General features: G+C 35.5%; 1 protein-coding gene and 1 long non-coding RNA gene across 6 annotated transcripts in view; both read left to right on the top strand.

Moving 5' to 3' along the window:
• Window positions 1–5,028, top strand: part of Pgant9 (polypeptide N-acetylgalactosaminyltransferase 9) — a 194,613-nt gene extending 189,585 nt beyond the window's left edge. For 3 of the 5 annotated variants that reach the window (XM_034975936.2, XM_069503624.1, XM_069503626.1), the window contains 3 exons: window positions 89–196; window positions 1,811–1,939; window positions 2,459–5,028. In XM_034975936.2, coding sequence (XP_034831827.1) covers window positions 89–196; window positions 1,811–1,939; window positions 2,459–2,620 — 399 coding nt within the window. In that variant the 3' untranslated portion in view covers window positions 2,621–5,028. Of the gene's footprint in view, window positions 1–88; window positions 197–376; window positions 494–735; window positions 841–1,810; window positions 1,940–2,458 lie in introns of all 5 variants that reach the window. The other 2 variants (XM_069503627.1, XM_069503625.1) reach the window with 2 other exon arrangements.
• Window positions 1–24,500, top strand: part of LOC138403373 (uncharacterized) — a 606,611-nt gene that overhangs the window by 20,914 nt on the left and 561,197 nt on the right. The window lies entirely within an intron of this gene.

Below are 24,500 nucleotides of genomic sequence, written 5' to 3'. Positions count from 1 at the left end.
TCTTCAGTGTAAGAGAATTTTCAAGTTCAGAGTGCTTTCTAACTGTGCTATACGTGTAACGTGTCCTTCAAAATTATTACCTGTGCAGATTCGAAATGTCGGCTTCGATAAGACATGTCTGGATTCACCAGGCCACAAGTCCAACCATCATAAGCCAGTCGGACTTTACCCGTGTCATCGGCAGGGAGGAAATCAGGTCTTCTGTCGTTTACAATTTCACCTGTTGCGGCAGTACCACGTTGGAAAAATCGTTTAAAACATTTTTATTTGTCAAATTTTTCTGCACTCTGATTTCCCAGCATGTTTAAATTCGCACGGTTTTTTCTATAGCACAGTCTGCACGGTTTTTTTAGTATTTTTTAATATAAATCATTAGATTCGCAATGAAGCAAACGGTCGCCTTAACTGCCTCGATGGTGTATCGTTAGAGGAATCTACAGAAGCAGCTGAACCTATAATGTTACACTCGTGTCACGGTGAAGGTGGCAATCAGGTATTACCGACATTGCAATGCGAGTGTCGTGTTCAATAGATATGGGTTTATCGAAATGTACCACTAAACTTATTCTTGTATGAGGAATAAGTGGGATTGTTTTGTTTTATTCATCACTTTCATTCTCATCTGGACATTATTACTTGTAGAATAGTAAGCAAAACTTTAACACAATGCTTCAAGTAATAGTGTCACCAGCACGCTTGCTTTGGCACGCCTTTCTAAATTATGGATGACATTAGATCGCGAATCCCTCGTCGGATATGTGCGTCGACTCGGCGGCGGGGCCGGAGGATATGAAGAAGCCAGTTAATGTATGGCCATGTCACGGAGAATACGGCAACCAGGTTTGTCTACAAATGCCAACACTGAATTACTATTCTCAATGCTTCTGCTTTGAATTGTATATTTTAGGTTTTGGTGCTCGCCGTGAGTAGCTTATAATAATAGATTGGAACAAAATAACCCCTATGTTGTGTATCACACTACTTTGATATTACTAATCAACGAAGCTGTTGCGTGCTGGTAAATTTGTTGTTTCTTCCGCACGCATACGTTTTGAACCGTATTTTCCATTTATACTCTGTACTAATGCGACGTTACGATAACTTTTAACGGAATAGTTTTTGTCATTCATTTTGGTGTAAATTTAACATGTATTTTATCTTCTCATTTTGGTTGGTCACGCGTGTTATATTCATTGCAGGGAAATCAAATTGGTACTTCTTCTTTTTAACTGATTTCAACGTCTGGTTCATTTTAAACGATTTTTAAACTTTTGGTACTGCGGCTAGGTTTATTTTATTAGTATTTAAGCTTAATTACGATTTCATAACACGTTAGATTAATTTAATTATATTATATTATGTATAATTATTATTATTATTACCCTGTTATACTTTATAACGAATACTTGTATAAGTTCTCCATACATTTGTTAAGATATGGTTCTCATCTAAGTCACACAGTACTTTTAACATCTCACTTTAATCATCCTATGATATTATTACACTAATCATATTTGGTTTAAGCAATCCTGTAATATCCATGGGCTTATAAAAAAATACGTATGTTGAATTTGGATATGGATGGAGAATTTATTATCATAAAGTAATATATTATAATAATGTCAGTACTTTATTTTATGGGTTGGTTTGGGTAGTCAATAGTCATATTATAGATTGTTGAAGTTTTTTAATTTTTCGATAATTCTTTGATACGATTAATTTTTGTTCTGTTTTAAATTTTGATGATATATTAAACTTGTTTGAAAAATTCATTACTGATAATACTATAACGATTATTTAAATTTTTCAGTACTGGATGTACTCGAAGAATGGTGAAATCCGTCGTGATGAGACTTGCCTCGATTATTCGGGCCACGACGTTGTGCTGTACCCTTGTCATGGGGCCAAGGGCAATCAATTATGGATTTATGACCACAATGTAAGTGTGTTTTGTTATTTTTATAATTAATGTTAATATCTAATGAATATCTAATAAATCTATGCTAATCAGAATTACGAAGACCAAACGAAAATGTATTTAATAATAACATAATTAAACAGTTTTACTTAGTTTCACTTACGTATACTACTTGTTATATTTGTTTGTTTGGAATGTTTCGACAGATGTTTAAAATTCTGATTCTGTTTTTCGCGCATTAATTTGCAATATGACGATACAACTTTATGTTAACCACGGATTTCCATTTCCTAAACCTGATACTGCAGAGGTACTACCTAACTTTACCTCGAAGATAAAAGATCTGCTAAATGTCGATTGTGAATATTAAGTATAGACATTTAACATCTCCAGGTTTCAACTCTTCAATGTTAGCTGCAGTGGTAATATTTACATAGACCATGAGGATGGAGCATCTATTTGATAAAAAAATTATAACCCTAGTGGGAAAACTGTTTACCTTTAAAGTTTTTATGCTAATGCACTTGTGTATTGTTACAGACGAAGTTAATAAAACACGGGTCCAGTGAAAAATGCATGGCGATATCTAGGAACAAGGACAAGATTGTCATGGAGACCTGCAACGAGTCCGAGAACAGGCAAATGTGGAACATGGAGAACTTCAACGCTGACAGACTGAGTCCAGAACTCACAGCCGAGTAGCGGGAGGCTTATGATGAAGTACTGTTCATATAAATAAAGACTAAATTATTGTGAGTGGTACTCCTAATCGTAATGAGGAACCAGTTGCAACTTACTTTTTTCTCGGTGTATACTCAACTAGTCCAGACTAGTTGCGCCAACCATCTAAGAACTAAGGGTTTAAAACTTCTACATCGATTTGAACATGAGTTACCGGTTTCGCTTTACAATTATAAATAACTAGGACTATTGTAACACAGTGAACTTTTATATAAATAATAAAAAAAACACGGACAAGTTACTAATGTGAGTGCTCTAAATCACTTGTTGTTGAACGCATTTTGTGTATAGTCTATATTAAAAATTGTGGATAAGTGAATTTTATGATGTGACTTTTGATGATGTTCGGAGGATGAACTATTTTGTTTTCGACTTATGTATGAATGAATGATTAGTAGTATGACTTCTATAAAATCGACCCCATACAACTTGGCCTAGTTTTTTTTTTTTTCAATTTCGGATCTCAGCAGCCATATCTAATAATATATTTTTATCATGCTTATTTATAGATACTGACAGTTTACTTTGTTAAACCTAATTGATTTCAAGTCACACTATCGCTCTGAGCTCGATTCGAATTGTCTAAAATGGCTTTAGAAGAATAATTACTATTGATTGATTTGATTTCATATTTCTGTTACTCTGTATGGTATATTTTCAATGGTATAAAAATCAACATTGTAATGATATTCTATGTCAAGTATTAAATGTAGTAATTAGATTTAAACCAGAACTTGTACATATCTTGCTACATATTAAAGAAATATTGAAGTACCTACCTAATTGAAATTTTGAGATGCCTAGGTTCAAAATGTTATTGTGATTTATTCAAATAATAATGATTGTATTAGTCTATAACTTTGTCCTAGAAGATGGAGTGGAAAGGTATTTATAAAATACACTAGCTAGGTCTTAAAATAATAATAAATTAATGTCTACTATTTTAGTTAATACTTTTATAAGTAGGTATATTTTTGTATTATTCGAGAATTCATGTGAATTTAAGCGAATTTATTTTTGTCTCTATACATTTTTTATTGTACATTATTAAACATAGGGACAGTTTGACTAAAATTTGACTGATTTAGTTTGTTTTTATTTTACATTATTATTTCGTTATTTTTCTTAAATTTTAAAACAACGTGTGATTTTTGTTTGCTTTTATTATTTGGATGAGTGACCTCATAAAACACCTAGGTTTAAAAATTGTTAGACATGTCAATTAAACTAAAAATCTTGTAAGGTCTATCATTTACTAAATTTCTTTTACATAGGTATCTATTTACTAATATTATTATTTTTTCTTATTATAATAATTTCAATGATTACTACATTCCAATTTGTGATTTTTCGTATGATTATAATAATTATAGATATATGTATTATCATGCGTAGATAAAAACTGCCAGTTACATGTAATAATATTTTTAAATAATAATATGACGTTGTATGTAAAATAAATGTAAATTTTAGGGTAGAAAATTTCTGTCATTGCTCAGGAATCATATCACATTGTAATATATATCAAATAATTTTATTGAAACTGAAAGTGCCAGTATTTTTGTTTAAGATTTACGTATCCTTTTTCATTACTTAATTCCTTTCTATAATGAGTACGTACATTAGTATCCTAATATTCAATGCTAGTAGGTATTTGTACAATTAGTATGCTCTGGAATGGCTAGATGCATCAAATTTTAGTTTTCAAGTCAGTCAGTTTATCACAATTGATAGAAACAGAAAGATTTTTTATTCAAACACACTTTTATAAGTTCTTTTGAATCTTCGAGTGAATCTAGGTACCTACCACTGTTTTGAAATAGCTTGGAGCTTATTCATAATTTTTCTCAGTCCTTTTAAACGGCTGTTTTTGTATACTTTTTATATTAGACTAGACGATGCCTGCGACTTTGTCCGCGTGGGTTTAGGTTTTTAAAAATCCCATGGGAACTATTTGATTTTCCGGGATAAAAGTAGCCTATGTCCTTCCCCGGGTTGCAAGCTATCTCTGTACCAAATTTCGTCAAAATCGGTTGAACGGATGGGCGGTGAAAAGCTAGCAGACACAGACAGACAGACACACTTTCGCATTTATAATATTAGTACGGATTTGTCTCTTCGATTCGAATAGTAACTATGTATAATATATATATTTTTTTATATAAACATTAAATGCGATGAAAAAGACACGTAGATGATAACTGATTCTTGTTGATTTAAGACGTTATAAATGTGCCTTATATCTTTACGTAATATTGTATTTGAATGTTAAAATTTCTGTATATAATAATGTCTCTTATACTATAAGACGGCGTAACGTTAGTTGGTACGGTAGTGTTTGTAAAATAAAGCATTATGTTGGATTTGTACCTTGTTGTTTTTTTTCACATGGAATGTAAATATTATCAAAGATTCATGGTTATTCTAAATTAAATCAGGTTTGAGAGTTTTCACGATAAGGACTGTCGCGTAAGGACATATTTTCTGAAAGACTGATTCTTAAAAGAAAAGATTCTCAGAAGGACAGAAATGGTACAGTTTCACCTATAGTCCAGTTATTATGTGGCTGCAGACTCGCCCGTAAAACATAATCGGGCTAGGGATAATTAGGATGATTAGGAAGAATAGAGGTCCTAAGATAGAGACCTGGCTTACACCGGATCGCGTATGATATGGTTTAGACTCATATATGCCATACCGAACGAATTGCTGACGGTCACGGAGGTAGTCTAATAATACATGTAGGAGCTGAGGAGATAGACCAATAGCACTGAGTTTTTTTAGAAGAATATCGTTATTTACTCTATCAAAAGCTTTGCGGATGGATGTGCGCAAGGATTTCTAGGGATGTGCGCAACCAAAGCCAAAGCCGGCTTACTACAGAGCATGGGTATTCTACTCAGAAAAACCTGAGCAAAGTCAAAGTTAAGAGTTAAAACGAGACAGTTACGTAAGAAACATAAATCTGTCTTGTCTTAATTTAAAGGTTGAGATCTATATAATGCACTTTGACCTTGCTCAGTCTTACTGTTAAACGAGACGGCGTTATGTCGCTGGCATAAATCTGCCGTTTAACTGAAACTTAGGTCTGAGCAAAGTCATTCCCACTAGTACAACTGATTCGTACAATTATTATAAATAATATCTATCCCGGCTGTACTCACGTGTCTAGTCGACGTTAGCCCGACTAGTTTCGAACCCATCCGGGGTCCTTTTTCAAGGGAGTCAGTTCAAGGAGTTGATTAGTTCAACTGTTGAACTGGTAAGACTTTTCCCAACTTAACCCAAGTTAACTTGCATCTGAATTCCTTTTAAGAGTTGAACTACTGGGACAAACTACTTTGTCAACAACTTGAACTCGGGTAGTGTCTTGAACTCAAAGAAGGGTACTGCGTTTATTCTGAAGTTCCTATCTTCATGCATTTATTATAAAGCATTGAAAATAAAACCCTCTCTTGTCTCTAGCAAAATGCAAACCGCGCGAACAAAAGAGCTGACTTGTGTAACTCACGGTCGATTACCCACGCTCTTTGACTTTGTGTAATTTACTTATTTGCTTTTTGTCTTTACCGAGTCATTGCCAAATAAACAAAAAGCAAATACTATAGAATACTGGCCCTATAGCTAAGTACGCGACAGGTCGAGATGAGGTGAGGAAACCTACATGCTTGATAGTTTTCCATGATATTTTTAAAAGTTTGTGAAGTCTGCCAATCCGCACTTGGCCAGCGTGGTAGACTATGACCAAAACCCTTCTCATTCTGAGAGGAGAGAGAGAGGTTGATCATGATGACGATCATGAAAATCTAAGCAAATTCAAAGTGCGCTTTATCAATAACTAATAGATGATGCTCGCGACTTCGTCTTCGTGGATTTAGGTTTTTAAAAATCCCGTGGGAACGCTTTAACTTTCCGGGATAAAAAGTAGCCTAAGTCCTTCCCCGGGACGTAAGCTAACTCTGTACCCAATTTCGTCACAATCGATTGAGCTGTTAGACCGTGAAAAGCTAGCAGACAGACAGACACACTTCTAACTTTACTCCATTGGGTCGAGTCAAACAATAAACTGGGGACAACTGGAGACTTATGATCAGTGACAAACTTTTTCAGTTGCAGTCTCACACTTTGAAACAGCAGTATTTTAGTTGCAATTATTGAAGCTTGAACTTGTCTGGTGAAATGTAAAGCCGCAAGCACAACAGATTGAACCCGAGTCACGGTCGGTTACTCTTTGTGTATCGGCGAGTGTTTGTGTTGCATTTACCGCTTTTTGCTGTCAACGGGAATTAGAGACCTCGTTCTTTTGCTCCAACTTTACTTAGAGTTAAAACGAGATAGTTTAATGTCAGAGGGATAAATCTGTCTCGTTTAACTGTAAGTAAAATCTGAGCAAAGTTAAAGTACCCTTTATAGGTATCATGAGCGGAGTCAAACAATAGACTGGAGTCACTGAAAAAAAGTTAGTGTTAAACAATAAACTGGCGATTCTTATGGTCAGTGACAAACTTTTTCAGTAGAAGTCTCACACTTTGTAAACAGAAGTATTTTAGTTGCAATTATCGAAGCTTGAACTTGTCTGGTGAAATGAAAAGCCGCTAGCACAACAGATTGAACCCGAGTCACGGTCGGTTACTCTTTGCAGTTACAGCTGTATTCTTTGTGACTCGGCGAGTGTTTGTGTTGGAATTACCGCTTTTCGCTGTCAGTGGGAATTAGCGACCGCGCCGCTCCTTTGATACATTAGTCCGGTATTTAACGCTTGTTTTGTCTCCTCATGGCGAACTGTTGCTTTATTTACAGATTGAACCCTTGTTATTTGAAACCTAAGCTGTGATAGGTTAGTACGTCCACCTCCTAATTGGAGGTCGGGGGTTCGATCCCGGGCACGCAACTCTAACTTTTCGGAGTTATGTGCGTATTAAGTAATTAAATGACACTTGGAAGCACTGTTAAAGAACGGTGAAGTAAAACATCGTGTGGAACCTGAGAGTTCTCTATAATGTTCTCAAAGATGTATAAAGTCTGTCTATCCGCACTTGGCCAGCGTGGTGGACTATGGCCAAAAGCCTTCTCACTCAGAGAGGAGACCCGTAGCTCTATAGTGGGTTGGATAGAAATCTACATTATTTACGCAATAGAAGAAGAAGCTACATTATTCCTGAGTGAGACAGACTACATTTTATTTTCAAAAAATTAGAGATCCCCACGAAAGTTGTAATCTATAATATAAAAATGAATCACCATTTGTGTTGCTCATCGCAAATCTCGTAGAACAGCTGAACCAATTTCGCTAATTCTTTTTTTATAATATTCCTTGAAGTACGAGGATGGTTCTTACGGAGAGAAAATTTTAATTCAACCTCCCCCTCAATTTCCTAAACTCCACCCGAGCGAAGCCGGGGCGATTCAGCTAGTGTTATTTAAATGAAAGGATATAATGGGTAGTGATTTATTTCAATTACTTAATTATAGTTCACGACAGATCAAGATGGCCTGAGAATAGCATGGCCTATGATGGCCTAAAGCATAGGGCTTTAAGAATTTATTTTTGCTAAAATCAATTCCAATATATGTATGGAGCTCTGGAAACTATCCACACGTGCTTTCAGACTAATGAAAACAATTCTCAACGGTCCGTTTATTTTATTATCGAAGTTCTGTTTAACTGTATACGAACTTATACCTATGTACCTAAGTCCTAAGTGTATCGTCTAGCTGCGAGATGTACAGAAATAATTGAATTAGTAATGGAGATAGAATTATTTAAAACTTGACGATGCCGCGAATTCGTCCGCGGGGATTTAGGTTTTTAAAATCTTATGGGGACTAATCGATTTTCTGAACTAAAAAGTAGCCTATGTGTAACTATGTTCGTCTAACGGGATATCCTTGTGCCAAATTTTCTTAAAATCTACTAAGTACTAAGGACTTGGTTTCCATATTTATTTAGTTTGTACCAATAAACATTGAAATGACATGTACAAGGACAACTTATCTCTTTATGAGATTTCTTGCAGAAGCCCTTCTATGAAACACAGAACAGAATAGGTATTTTAAAATTAAAAAGAAATATCATGTCAAATACCAGTGCATACAAGAAATGCACCAATGCTACTTTTTATCCAGGAAAATCAAAGAGATGAGATTTTAAAAACTTAAATCCACGCGGATAAAGTCCCGTTTATCATCTAGTTTATATTGCAAAAAATATATCATTTGCAATTATTGTAAACTTAATATCTAATGAGTTAGTCTATACTAATATTATAAAGAGGTAAAGTTTGTAACTTTGTAGAGAGAATTCTTACAGTAACGATTTTGAAAATTCTTTCATCAGTAGAAAGCCACATTATTCCTAAATGTGACATAGGCTATATTTTATTTCAAAAAAATTAGAGATCCCTACGACAATTGTAATAAGCTAACCGTGCTAAGCCGGGGCGGGTCGCTAGTTCATTTACAAATCCGTCGGCGTACGCACGCGAACTGAATAGCAAGAGCCTTGTAAATTTGTGAACCTCTTGATTTTTGGATTGATTGAAACTTTTCGGTGGTTTACGAGTATTTTGGCGGTGTTCCAATAGTTACTGAACATTGGAACTTTTTCATTTACGCCGGCGGACGCCGTCTGAATAATATATGAGGTGGCTCGGAGCAGGAAATCCTTCGGCTTTGGCTCTGGCTTCTGAGGATTTTAAGCCACTCGTCCTTGTGTGAATTAATGACGTATTTCTTTGCGATCGTTTCGTTAAGCTCTTGGGTAACAATAGATAGAATAGAACTAGCTTATGCTCGCGTCTTCGTCCGCGTGGACTACACAAATTTGTTGTATTTCAAAAATCCTTTTTAGCGGATGCCTACGTCATAATAGCTGCATGCACAATTTCAGCATGATTCGTCTAGTAGTTTGAGCTGTGCGTTGATAGATCAGTCAGTCAGTCAGTCACCTTTTCCTTTTACATATTTAGATTACTTAGAATTTGATGGCGCCGTAACGTACCTACTCTTGAATTTTTGTATGAAATCGCGCGCTTTTTGAGCAGGCAGGTGCGTGAATACACAAAAATATATTCAAAAGCCTCATTTCTTCATACCTACCAAAAATTTTACTTTAATAGTATAATTGGCTGTAAAAAATTACAAATTCAGGATAATTTTACAGGTCATCGAGTGAAACTTAGTAGATCTGCAAAAGACAAGAGTGTTAAAGATAAACAAAAACATGCAAAAACTAGAAAAACACTCGCAAAACTGATGTTTTTCAATGCCCAAATAAAAAAAACTAAAACAACACTATTCGTGTCACTGCAGTTGTAGTCGACTTACTTCCAGCAGAGGGAGTCTATTCAGTTTGAAAAACGAATGTGCAGTGAGGCGCGAAGTGATATGTGCGAATGGGTGTCATATCTGGCCACTTTTTCATATGGATTCAACTTTTAGAATCTGTTTGAAAAAATCTATAGGTATACTTCCCGTGCCTCGATATTTTATAATGCTTCATCATTATAAATTGCTTTTACTCTTACTTTAAGAGACTATTTCATCTTGTACTCAATTAAAGTTTCGTTTATCGTTTACATGATAATACCTACTAGAAATTTGGATCCGTAGGAGAACCAGAGTAACCGACGTAGGTAAACGAGCTGCATAACTGAAGATGCAATGGCAATGGCAAAATAGATGTTGGGGTCCCAAGGTCCCAAGGAATGGCGACCTCGCACCGGAAAGCGCCGCGTTGGAAGACAGACGATATCAAATGTGTGAGTGTCGCAGGGAGCCATTGAATTCAGGCGGGCGCAAAGACCGTGGCGTATAGAAATTCCTACAAGAGACCAGAAGAATCCAGCAGTGGACGTCTATTGGTTGACAATGGTAATGATGATGATTTCGATATAATAAGTAAGTAATAATTTTTGTTAGTGGTGTCACCTGGTGTCACCAATTTGGAGGCTACAAAATTGCAGGTGAAAATGTTTCTATTATTTTTCGACTTTGCTCAGAAATAACCACAATCACAATTTCACTGACAAAGTCGAGGGCAAGTTGAGCTAGTGACGTCATAAATAAAACATCCACTCGCAAATTAGTATGAGGCGCTGTATACCACAATTCCGAACAAAACATAATACAAGTACGTTCTGAAAGCAAGCAGTTTCCAAACAAACTCGAAAGTTGCGCGAACTTCGCAGTCAGTCGCAGATTGTTCCTCTGCAAACTCTATCGGCGCGCTTAATTCGAAATTCGATAAAGTTTTTCCTAAATTTTTAACTCGTTCGTTCCTTTTTCGAATTTCGAGTAATTTTTATCCTCGGGTCTTTTCAAAATGTCTATGCGAGTGGCGTTCTTTAGGATCACTACGATGCATTGAATTTTTTTTCCTGTTTGAAATTTAAGACACTTTTAATTTTTTTGTAAATTATGGAACGGATTGTAATTCAAAGTGGTGGACAAATGGATTATTCAGGAAATTTTCTTAATTCTTGTAGATTTCTTTTTCAAAAGAGTAAAAACAATGAAAATAAAAGACAGATTGCGTGGTCTATAACAGAAAGAATGATAAATGAAGAAAAAACCGGCCAAGTGCGAGTTAGGCTCGCGCTATGAGGGTTCCGTACCACAGTCGTATTTTTTCGACAATTTGCACGATAATTCAAAAACTACGATGCATAAAAATAAATAAAAATCTGTTTTAGAATGCACAGGTAGAGAAGACCTTTCATATGATACCTTGATATAGTTATCTTACTTCGAAAATTGAAAATACTAATTATTAGTTCATGACCACAATTTAATTTTTTTGTGTGTGATGTAACCACAAATTCACGGTTTTAAGATTTTTCCGCGAATGTCTGCTGTAAGACCTACCTACCTGCCAAATTTCATGATTCTAGGTCAACGGGAAGTAGGCTGTAGGTTTCTTGACAGATCGACAGACAGACAGACAGACATACAGACAGACAGACAGACAACAAAGTGATCCTATAAGGGTTCCGTTTTTCCTTTTGAGGTACGGAACCCTAAAAACTGTACACTTTTAAAACACCCTATATCGCTACGGGTTCTAAAGGCTTTTAGTGTTGGATAGAGTAGCTGAACGGCTCTCGAAGTCACTACGGTGCTGTAAACAGCAACTTAAGGGTGTACCGTAACGTGAACACGTAAACGTACTCGTCATTGAATAGTAGGTATAATATAAAAGTGTATTATAAAATTGTTATGGATGCGTAAACTGAATTAGGTATACCTTTTCCAACTTCAATAATAAATTTAGAAATTTTGAATTTTGAACAAGCTATGCTATAATATGTTTTTTTTCTTAAATTCAGATAATAGTTAGCCCTTGGCTGCAATCTCACCTGGTGGTAAGTGATGATGCAGTCTTAGATGGAAGCGGGCTAACCTGGAAAGGGTATGGCAGTTTTTATTAAACCCATGCCCCTTTGGTTTCTACACGGCATCGTACAAGGCTAAATCGCTTGGCGGTATGGTTCTACCTAGGATGGTAGCTAGCCACAGCAGAAGCCTCCCATCAGACGAAGATAAAACAATAAAGATGTTTAAATAAATAATGTTCTCTATATTTTATTTCTTCTCTCTCTCTCTCCCTCTATTGTACTGCTTTTTGCTGAGAGTCGTAACCCTTTTAATAATATCGTGCTTATAATAATAAAGGTTTTCTTGGTACAGCAATGCACTGGGTTTCCAGATCTTACGCTGTCGTTACTTGATAGATAGTCTTTATTGCATACAAAAAAAAAACAAAAAAAAAACAAAGAAAATAAAAACTAACATAACGTATGCAAAGGCGGCTTTATTTTTCATAAGGATAACTAACTAGAGTCTATGAAAGGTGTACTTTACCTACTTATCTTATAGTAGCTGTAGAGACATAGGAAAACTATTCCATATCGTTTATGGATCAAAAGGCTTTTAACGTTCAAAAGCTTGGAAGAGCATAGAAAACCCCTAAACAAACACAACGAGTGACGGCAACGATGCGAGACGCATCGGACTAAACGCATGTCAACAGCGTTGCGGGAGGAGCTTATAGAGTTTTGTAATTAAAGGAAACTCTATGAAGACGGTTCCCCGTAAAACGTGTTGGCAAAGGCATTAATTAGCAGTGATAAATACGTATATCTGTGTATCTGAGTGAGCTAAATGCGCTCCGCTACGTCGAGTAAGTATACAGAAGCTAGAGCGGTTTCAGATTAGTGGTTTACAACGTATATAATCACATTTTTGTACACTTTTAAGCGCGTACATGCGCAAGCCGTTTCTTTGTCGGAAAATGCCTTACTACTGACTGACTTATTGGTTCTAATATGCTGGAATGAGCGTTGACTTTCGTTGAAGCGCTAAATGTAGCTAAATGCATACCTGTGTCAAAACCAGTGCAAAACGCACAAAAAAGGTACTAATACGAAATCGCCCCAACGGCCGTGTGACCAATGCATTGCCGTTGACGTATTCTAGGTCTATGCGCATCGCCTAGAAGTTGTATTCATAGACCTTGTCATACAGTTCCTTGTATTAAAACTTCTTCGAGCTGCCTTGAGTACGCTGCCATAACGCGTTAAGTCTGTCCAATGCTTTACCGGGCAGATCTTACGTTTTCATGTGGAAAACAAAACAAAGTAGTAAAGCTCATAAGTAGAACCTTAGTAGCAACATTGCTAAAACGACCCTGCGTCGTCCAAAGTTCACAAAGCTTTTAGTGTTCGATAGCGTGCCTGAACTGCTCTCAAAGGCACTGCGGTGTTGTAAACAGTGACTTAAGGGTTACAATGTACCTACATTGTTTTGCATTTTATGGTGGCTTACTTGAGCAACATGGGCCACTTTTTAAGGTTCCGTAACCAAATGGCAAAAAACGGAACCCTTATAGATTCGTCATGTCTGTCTGTCTGTCCGTCCGTATGTCACAGCCACTTTTTTCCGAAACTATAAGAGCTATAGGTGTTGAAACTTGGTAAGTAGATGTATTCTGTGAACCGCATTAAGATTTTTATACAAAAATAGAAAAAAAAAACAATAAATTTTGGGGGTTCCGCATACTTAGAACTGAAACTCAAAAAAATGATTTTCATCAAACCCATACGTGTGGAGTATTTATGGATAGGTCTTCAAAAATTATATTGAGGTTTCTAATATCATTTTTTTCAAAACTGAATAGTTTGCGCGAGAGACACTTCCAAAGTGGTATAATGTGCCCCCTCCCCCCCCCCCCCCCCCCCCCCTTGTAACTTCTAAAATAAGAGAATGATAATAATGAATTTAATATAATAGAGATATATATTATATTAAATTCATTACACATATTCTATAATAGAATAGAATAAGAGAATTTAAAAAATGCGGAATGAGGAACCGCCAATGCGTTGCCAGCCTTTAAGGAATTTGTTGGTCCGCCCATTGAATAACCCCATGTTGTAATCTAGTGGGAACACCGCCGCCGGTGGGAGTTGATTCCACAGTTTGCATGTGCGTGGGAAGAAGGATCTGGCACAACGGACGGTCGAAGTGCACCAGACATCCAGGTGGTGAAGGTGAACTTGCTTCCGGTGGCGCGCGTAACATTAACATAAATTAGGTGCTTTTAGGTACACTATTAATTTTAAAGAGTTCCTACGGGCTTTTAAATACTTACCCTAAGTACATGTGAACGTACTTTTACTCAATTTAATTTAACTAAGTAAATTTTCTTTTAATTTAACTTTATCAAAAGATTTAGGCAAGTGAGTTTTACAGCAAGACACAAATAGGCCACTTCCTTGACCACTTTAGATTCACTGAAAATTTCCGTTGAAAAGCTCAAATCTATTCGGTTCTCCAGCAAGCTCTCAATAAATCCACCGTATTGCTCTTTGCGAATACTTTATTTCGTCCAATTTGCGTGACACGGGCTCTTTGAGTGAGGACGACGTGCCGTGGTTTCAGTGGGTTTGGACAGTCGGGTGATTTGCATGTGAAAGCAAGCCTACAGGTTTTAAAAGAACCCAGCTTTGAAAGAAATAGCTATGCAGTGAGTGGTTTTTTAAAATTGATTTTGAAAAAACACAATACAACATTTTATGTATAACATCATCATGAATTATTATTCTATTAATATTCAATTTAATATTATAAATGAGAACGTGTTTTGTTTGTTGGTTTGTCCAACAATCACACCTTAACGGAACAGCAGATCGACGAGGTTTTATGCACAGATACAGTAGTCTTTTGTTAGATAAAGCAACCAATAACCATCAATATGTAGGGACATAATAATATAAAAAGTAAAGTCTTACTCACTGACTGATTTATCAACCAAACCTTAGACCTAGACAGCTGAAATTTTGCACAGAGGTTACCTTTATGATGAAGACAAGGCACGATGAAGGATTTTCCGAAATTCCCACGGGATAAGGAATATAGACTAAAGAGGACTTATATTTTTGCCGAGTAAAGCCACGCGCGGTCGCTAGTTAAAGGAATAATTTTAATAAAAAATACTAAACGGAAATCCAAGAGGAGTTTTCCGTCAAGTTTTTATGAAAAATAATGACTCTATTAAAGTTGAACTCCGCAAACTATTTAATAAAGCTCAGCGGGCGACACGCCAAATGATTCTCGGGACAAAGCGATATTTCCGCTTCAGTAAAAACTTTCGGGTCACTAGAACTAGAATATTAGAGGGTATTTCTCTCCCTATTATTAAATTAAACATTGGGAGGTAAAATACAGTGTTGGGCTGATCATGATCAACCCATCACCGGCTCACTACAGAGTACGGGTCTCCTCTCATAGTGAGAAGGGTTTGGCCATAGTCGCTGGCCATGTGCGAATTGGTAGAGGTTGGCGTTACAGCGGAAATTATACAAGGAATCTTCTTCTTCGTGTGTCTCTCCGACTAGCAAAGGTTATGGTAGTCAGCTTTGTGTATTCCACTCTGTTCTTTTCACTCAAGGCGAAATAGTTCTGCAGCAATTGCGATTCTCGTCCACTGCCAGATGTTGCTGTGAGCAGCCAGGACTTTTTCTGCGACCGACTCTTCTTCCTACAACTTTTCTCATCATGATGAGTTAGTTGAAGGAGAACCAAGATTAATTTGTGTAGTAGCCAAAGATATCTATATGGTACAACTTGCAACATGCTCTAAGCACTACCCGGCCTAGCCTTCCGTTACTACATATGTGGGAAAAGCAAGTAATCCTGCAAGCAATACGCAACACCATATTTACTCTTTAAAAGCACTCTAAGTATCTTTTACTCTGGCAGCCGAACATCCTCAACATAATTATGTTGGCTCTTGTTAAATAGTAGCTGGAGGGTGAGCATGGGCATGCCGTATGCTGCATGTTGTACCATAGGTTTATCTGGCTTAGTGGATTATAGTAAAACTAGCGACCCGTCCCGGCTTCGCATGGGCAGCTTATTACAATTTTCGTAGGGATCTCTCAGGTATTCTATCAGGTAAATATATTTTTCTAGAAAAAATGTAGAAATTACTCAGTTTTATGATCAGTAATCAGTAGTCAACCAGTTCCACGCGTATAGAAGAAACATTTTTGAGACGAATATTTCTTTAGACGTTGTGTAAAATTTTAATCTACGCCCAGTAAAACTTTATACCATTTTATATTTCTTAACTGCCAAGACGGTTACACTAGAGCGGACTTACAAAAAAATATGAAAGGAGCTTCTTACACCACGCTTCCGTGCTTACAAATGGTGTGCTGTATTTTAAATGAGCTATTTCCCGCTCCTCCCTATCAGCTTTATTCCTAGGACACCGGCTCGCTTGTCGCTCGAATGAATGTACAAAAAGTGTCATGACACAAAAACGGGGTTATTTTTAAAGTTGACAAACTTGCAGATACAGATTGCAGTTACAGATTACCCTAGCATGCTGAATGCAAAATGTCTTTAAGAAAAACATCATAAAGGTGGCATCACACGATACGTGATAGCAAGAGCTACCATCAACAGCCAATATGCACGTCCTCTATAGCATTTTGTATTTGAAAACGTGTCAAAAAGACCTGTACGAGCACGTTATTATTATTATTACTAAGCTTTTATTGTTGATAGTTTTTATCTAGGTTTTTAGTCTTTATAAAGTAGAATTTGTTTAGTCATTCAGCTATCAGCGTGTCCTCTCGACACAAGCCTCTTCTAGCAACTTCCACCTTTGCCTGTCACGCGCTGTCCTTTTCCATGTTGCTCCTCAACTTTTCTTATGTCGTCTTCCCTTGATTTAATTTAAATTTTATATCGTTCCTTTATCATAGACAGTTTCTGACTTTTTGATAAGTTCTGCATTAAAATAATATTCAACCCTGCCTATAATGGTAAAGAGTATTAATGATTTGAAATCCGTTACGACGCATAATATGAAGTCAGCAGGTACAAATAAGCAGAGAGCGCATGCTGCTGAGTGACTTTTAGCTTTCTTATCAGATTTCTAGTTTGAGGCCATGTTTTTGAATCGTTAGTAATCATGAAAGCGCTGAATTCCAAATACCTACTCGATCCCTCAATCAATGGACGGATGACATAAATCAAATTGCAGGGAATCGCTGGGCACAAGCAGCACAATACAGTGGGAGTGTAGAAATCGATAGACGTTCATGATTGCTGGACGTCAACCATGAAAGTCCGGTTGAGGCAATGACAATGCAATATCGCCACAAGGCTATCTTGGCGCGTGGCGAAAATCGGAACTAACGTTGCCGTCAAGTGTCCCCTTTTTCTTGTTGGAACATTCTAAGCCTTTGTTCTCCAACAGCGCCCCCTGTCAATGACATTGAAGTGCCAAGAGAGCCTTGTACTGTACTGTGAGAATCTACCATTATGCTATCCGAGACAGATATTCAGTAGTAGAGCAAATAAGCTCCTATTTTATACTGAACAAAGCTCGAGACGGACTACTTTTGTTTGGGGGCTGTGTAAATTTAGTTGCAAATTGCCTTGCAATTGTGGTGTTGAAACGCGGAAGCAACTCAACTTTTTTATTATTTGCACTACTTTCTACTGCAATATCCTTCTGTATATTTTTCTTCAATTGTAATTTTTTCTACATTGACTGATGTTATTTATCTTTATCTTCATATTGGGCATGTTGTTGTGCGTGAATTACCCCTCCTCGCTTGCGTTTTCACTCCAACTATTCGCACTCTCTTCAGATGCGTCTAAATACTTCTTGAAACTAGGGATAGGAAGCCCAGGTAAGTCTTTCGTAGGTCTGTTACCACCATGCACTCTACTCAAGCACCACGTGCGTCTGCTTCCATGTAGGTTCGGACAATAGCTTGGACGATCTAACCTATCGTCCAAGGACAATAGTGAAAGCTCAGGGGGATATTTCCTTGCAATAATACTCGAGAATCACATCAAACTCATATTTTATTCTTTGTATGCTTTTACTTCTCATCTCATCTCATAATCATATAATCACATAATCACAATATAACAACTTCATAACTTAAACACTATCATACCAGAATTAACGTATGAACACAACTATGATTGACAAAAGACTGAGCCCTGGTTATCCAAAACATCTGTATTAAATACAAGTCGTTACCACTTCCAAACAGTAATAATTGCCTTTGTCAATATACGTCTTTTTATGCAACGTATATTGACAAAAGATAATGACATATTTGATAAGGTATATTGACGTGCCTACACTGTAGTTTTCATGACATCCACTTCCGGACAATAATAATTACTTTTGTCAATATACGTCTTGTCATGAAACGTATATTGACAACAGTATAACGACATGTTCAATAAGGTATATTGACGTGGCTACACTGTTGTTTCATGACGTTGCCAGTGCAAGTGATAAGAATAATAATTATCCCCGAAATTCTAACAGTCGGCCTTTCCTGACCGTCTTCACGTCTCGTGAAACAACCGAGTAACCTTGTCCAACAAAATCCAGCAATTATCAATTATATCGTAACTGAAATCCAACAATTGACAATCAAAAGTGTACAATTGCACTTATTTTGAATAAATTATTTGACTCTACTTAAATTTCCTTTATAATTTACATGTACAAATATTGTCTAACAAAACTTCAATAATTATTTATTATATTTAACTGAAATCCAACAATTGATGATCAAAAATGCACAATTGCACTTATTTTGAATAAATGATTCGACTCTACTTAAACTTACTTTACAATTTACATGTAGGTACAAACCTTTTCTAACAAAAATTCAACAATTATCTCTTATATCTAACTTAAATCCAACAATTGTACAAACTAAAAATCTCTCTATAATCTTGTACAATCTAGTTGTAAAATCTAAAGTGTACAACCGCATTTATTTTGAATAAATGATTTGACTTGAATTTTCTTTACAATCTACATGTAGGTACAATTTAAAACATCTTGCATAAATGATTCGATTTGACTTGACTTTACATGTATACTTTAAAGTTACTGCTCCATTATACTTTTTTAACTTAAATAAATAAACTGTGGCCTCTTCATATTCATGGTAAATTGTATCAATCGAGTGGCTCCTCTTAGCAAAATATTATGTCTGGAATACTGGTTGAGTGACCCCTTCATGTTCCCAACATCTAAAACATTCGTTGCGTGACCCCTCATGTTCACAACAACTAAATCATTCATTGCGTGACCCCTTCATGTTCACGACAACTAAAATATTCATTTCGTGACCCCTTCATGTTCACGACTACTAAAATATTCTTTGCGTGACCCCTCTATGTTCACAACTAAAATAATACCTTGAGTCAATTTTACTCTTTACTTAATCTTTGGTCAATAATAATTTAAAATCCATGATGTCAAAGTGATACCTTTACGTTCACTTTACCAACGGAACTTTGAATATTCCAGAATTAATTCTTCTACACTATCAGTACTTTTACTTATAACCGTTTAATTCTAATGCAATGTAAGCACAATCCATTCAATATAAATTTGCTATAAAATATAATTTACATTCCTTAACTCATGTTATAAAACAATCTAAACAATTGAAATATTAATTTAGCAATCAAAGAATCAAAATGATTCTCGCTGTAATCAAACTTAGATGTCATAACTTTTCAATCAAAAGGCAGAGAGTCTTCTAAATGAACTTTCTTAAAAAAAACTAGCAAGCCCAAGAAATTGCTTTTGTTGGTCAGTTGGTACAGTATGATTATCTACGGCTACGATTTTATTTTACTTGGTCTAGTAAAACTTCAAAACCCACTTAATCAACAAAATAATGTATTAGCTAATTTCTGAAAACCTTCCTCTATTATAAATAATTAATCCATACAATATGCAAAGGTTCCTTTAAACCTATTGTTACCTAAAATATCATAGATTCTTTACTCTTGAACGGTAGACGGCGCATTGGTTAGCGCGAATAGCATTTGGTTATTAGAATCTTCACCGTAAAAAAAACCTAACCATTGAGGAACTTTGTCTATTGGGAAGTGTCTTTAAAACTTCTATTACTCGGGAAGTGTTTCACTTTTCGGAATGCAATCATTTAAAATTTACTAATAAACAAGCTAGCAAGCTGAAGAATTGCCTACCTTTATGTTAATCTGTTGGTACAGTACGTATAGTCTATAACTACGATTTTGGCTGACAAAATCGTGTTAGCAACGCTTTGCGACACTTTTGTCGAGGTGTCGTTAATTGGTCGGAATCATATTTAACAAAGAGCCATAAGAATATGGTCATTGAAGGAGAATAATCTAATGCATTCTTTGCAACATCAAGAATACTGTAGGGATCAGTTATTGGCCTCGAGTCATCTGGGATGTTCATTACCAAGATTGCCAAGTGTTTTCTTTTAATACTGTCAGTTCCATCTTTGTGTGAATGACCATGAATTGTTTAGTAAGATTAATACTATTAATATCACATGGTAGGATAATACATAACAGAAAACATCAACATCAACATAACATAATAGAAAACGTCGAACTAATAAGTGATCTCCGGATCATGGTTACCACAGATTTAGAAATACAAAATATAGTATATGATGGGAATCAAAAGCACTTTTATACTTATAATTTGGTTACAAACGAAAATACCAAGTGACTTAAAAGATCTCTGACTAAACTACGCTTTTTATCTCAACGATATAAAGTAGATTAGAGTATTACCCTGTTGCATGGAGTCCGTACTACCAAGTGCATAAGGATAGGATACAGAGAGCTCAAAGAAGATTTCTAGGCCACGTAGCCTTCAAAGAAAGTATACTGTTGGGAATGAATGGCCATAATGATTTGTTAAATTGCTTAAACCCCTTTAAGTCAACAGATAAACATTTATTTCTAATACAAATTTATTAACGGTGATAGTGACTGTCCAAAATTTAATCGCGTATCAACGCAAAACACAAGATCCCTTACAAGAGTCAAGAACTAGCAAGTTTTCAGAGCTAAATTAACCTTGGTAACCTTTCAACAGAATTGTCATATGGTATAACATAGGCATATTTAAATATTCGGCTTTATTATTAAATTAAAAGTTATCTTCTATTATGTATATTATTTTACTCATTCGTGTATATGTATTTTAATCCAAAGTATCTTTTATCAAACTTTTAATAATCTTTGACATAAATGCAATACGTTAAAAGTTGTTTGTCGAATATTTCACTTCTTTTTCTTTTAGTAATTATATATTTTTTTTAATTATTCATAAGTACTTATTTTATTATATTTTATTTGATTTAGATTATGCATGTTTGAGTTAACCTGCGAGTATGTGTATAGTCGGTTTTGTATACCGTTGGCTTCTTATAAATAACTAAAAAAACATTATGTGCATGTCACATGTGGTAGAAGCGAAACCTTCAGAAAACTTACTGCGAGAATAGGACGAATGCAGAGCATTAGGAATAGAATAACTGTAGGGTTTATCTATTATAATATTATTGCCAAGTTTATGTTTCCAATTTCAAAAAACGACACGAGAGGCCTAAGGTAACTAATTTCTGAATTTTCACTCAAACATCTGGCTTTACGAACTAGTTCCAACGTTTTAACTAGCTACTCGGATGAACTATCTAAAATTGGTCATCTATTTGCGGGAAGAGATCATTTTATTAGCGAGTTTCTGATTTAAATTTATGCTGTCAATGCATAGACGGTGATTTCCGATTTAATAAAAGAGGGGATGTCATTCTTAAGTAGACTTATTCAACTTATTAACCATTTCTCGTGGTTAACTAGATGGAAAGGGCGATAACCTACTGATGCGAAGTCTCAAATCTAAATATCAATTTCTGTCCCTGGTCACAAAACTTAGTTTTTAGTAAATTAGTTATCTTTTCAATCTAGTCGAGACTTTCTATTGTATGATTCATTTAAAAGAATTTTTGCTAAAAAATGATATTTGATTAAAGAGTATTTACTAGACGAGTTTCAGTTTAACCACTATATTTTGATATAACTTATTCATCAGTTCTTATTGCTGATATATTTGTTTTGTTTGACTTTCAACATCTACCTACATAAAAAAATAATTACTTGTATTTTTATTCATTTTTATTTATTTTTATTTATTAGGATTTTGGGTTTTTCTTTTATTTTTATTATCATATGTACGAGTCGAGATTTGAACGTATCATGTTCACGTTAAGAGTAACATACTGATGCAACTCCTCAATAAATTAATGTAGGTTGCATACGCATCCCATTGGAAGAAAGTTGGTACAAATGCATGTACGTTAAATTAAGAAATAGCATATGAGATTTCGAAAATAAGAATTCTTATGAAATACAGTTCATAAAAGAAACATCTTAAGTCTTCACATGGACTTCACCTAATAAACATGTTAACACCAACGTCTGTCACTAAGCTAAACCAAGCAGCATAAGATTTCATTTTCATCTAGGTTTAGAATAAGACCGCTATGTAATCCAAATTTGCAAGAAATAATTGGGGTTGAATGATTAACTGTTACTTTGAATCTCGGTTTACAAATAAACTTGATTTTTGTTCATGACTGAGCTGTAATTATTCCTAACGTACCTTATGCCTGACCAACTTTATCCTTTCTGTTTCCCAATTTAATGTGATGTTAAATATTTTTGTGGATTAAAATTCAACTGTGCAAATAACAGGTTTAGAGTGAACATTACCCTGGGATAATATGCAAGATTAGATCTTTAGGTTGCGTAATTTTGTCTAGCCATTTTAATTTGTCTTAAGTTATCCAATATTAATTTATATTTAGTTGCTTTTGTCCGATTAGCAATGACTTTAAAAAAATAGCTATGAGGCACAACAGGCACGTCTAATTGAGTAGTAGTATAACAAATTATCGAGAGAGCATTTAACAAGACAATTTATCGAGTTACCTAACCCTCTAAGGCTGGCAAATTGTCCGTCAACAAAATTAATTCTAAATTTCGTATTAATTTCATAAACCTTAGTGCACTGACTCACAAAATCAAAATAAATTGCTACCTTCAACAACAACTTTCACTATAGCCATCATTCTTACTTAAATTTGACAAACGTTAAAACACACCACCTGAGTACCTTCATCGTTGACGGTAGTGGTACCTGACTTGCACCGAGTACGTACAAGCAGCTGCGGACCCGTCATCGCAAGGAACTGCCAAGCGACGCCTCCATCGATACCTCACTAACTGCTACGCGAGCGCGATGACCCATCGGTCTCTGCCCCGACCAGGAGGTTGTTACACCATCGCTTGTTGCCCATATTTCACTAAAAAAACAAAAATGAAGAGGGTATATATTCTTTTAAATACTAAAACTGATGCATCTAAGCTTTTAATCTGTTATTGAATATTATTGAGTTAAATAACAAGGTAGGTAGGTAACCTTAATTTATAATTGTGATTCTCATATTCAAAAAAAATACCAAGAGGAAAATTAATTAAGGTGGGCATTATTTTCACCCAGATACAAAGAAAAATTAACACATTGAAATAAAAGAAAACCTTTACAACGAGCAATAAGAAATAAATAGAGAAAAAAAAACACATCACCTTTTTGTTTGGGCGTAGTCCTTAACCGGGATGACAACAAAGGTACCTTCCCGGAATCCCACCTTCTGAACTGAAAGCTCAGGGGGATATTTCCTTGCAATAATACTCGAGAATCACATCAAACTCATATTTTATTCTTTGTATGCTTTTACTTCTCATCTCATCTCATAATCATATAATCACATAATCACAATATAACAACTTCATAACTTAAACACTATCATACCAGAATTAACGTATGAACACAACTATGATTGACAAAAGACTGAGCCCTGGTTATCCAAAACATCTGTATTAAATACAAGTCGTTACCACTTCCAAACAGTAATAATTGCCTTTGTCAATATACGTCTTTTTATGCAACGTATATTGACAAAAGATAATGACATATTTGATAAGGTATATTGACGTGCCTACACTGTAGTTTTCATGACATCCACTTCCGGACAATAATAATTACTTTTGTCAATATACGTCTTGTCATGAAACGTATATTGACAACAGTATAACGACATGTTCAATAAGGTATATTGACGTGGCTACACTGTTGTTTCATGACGTTGCCAGTGCAAGTGATAAGAATAATAATTATCCCCGAAATTCTAACAATAGTGACACCTGGTACGCGGCCAAAAGTGATGAACATCGATCTTTAGAAGGAGATAGCAGATTTGTAGAACACTGTCGTTGTCGTTTGTCGTTGAGACCGACAAAACGTCATATGGGTATGAGTGACAGAGACAACGCTCTACAAAGGTGAAATGTCATTCTAAAGGCCGATGTTCATCACTTTCGGCCGCGTACTGTACATAATATTATAACGAAAAGGTATTTGTTTTTA

The sequence above is a fragment of the Maniola hyperantus genome, chromosome 15 (genome assembly GCF_902806685.2).
Source record: "Maniola hyperantus chromosome 15, iAphHyp1.2, whole genome shotgun sequence".
Lineage (NCBI taxonomy): Eukaryota > Metazoa > Arthropoda > Insecta > Lepidoptera > Nymphalidae > Maniola > Maniola hyperantus.
The sequence above is the reverse complement of the archived record's forward strand: the minus strand, read 5'-3'. Positions and strand labels throughout refer to the sequence as shown.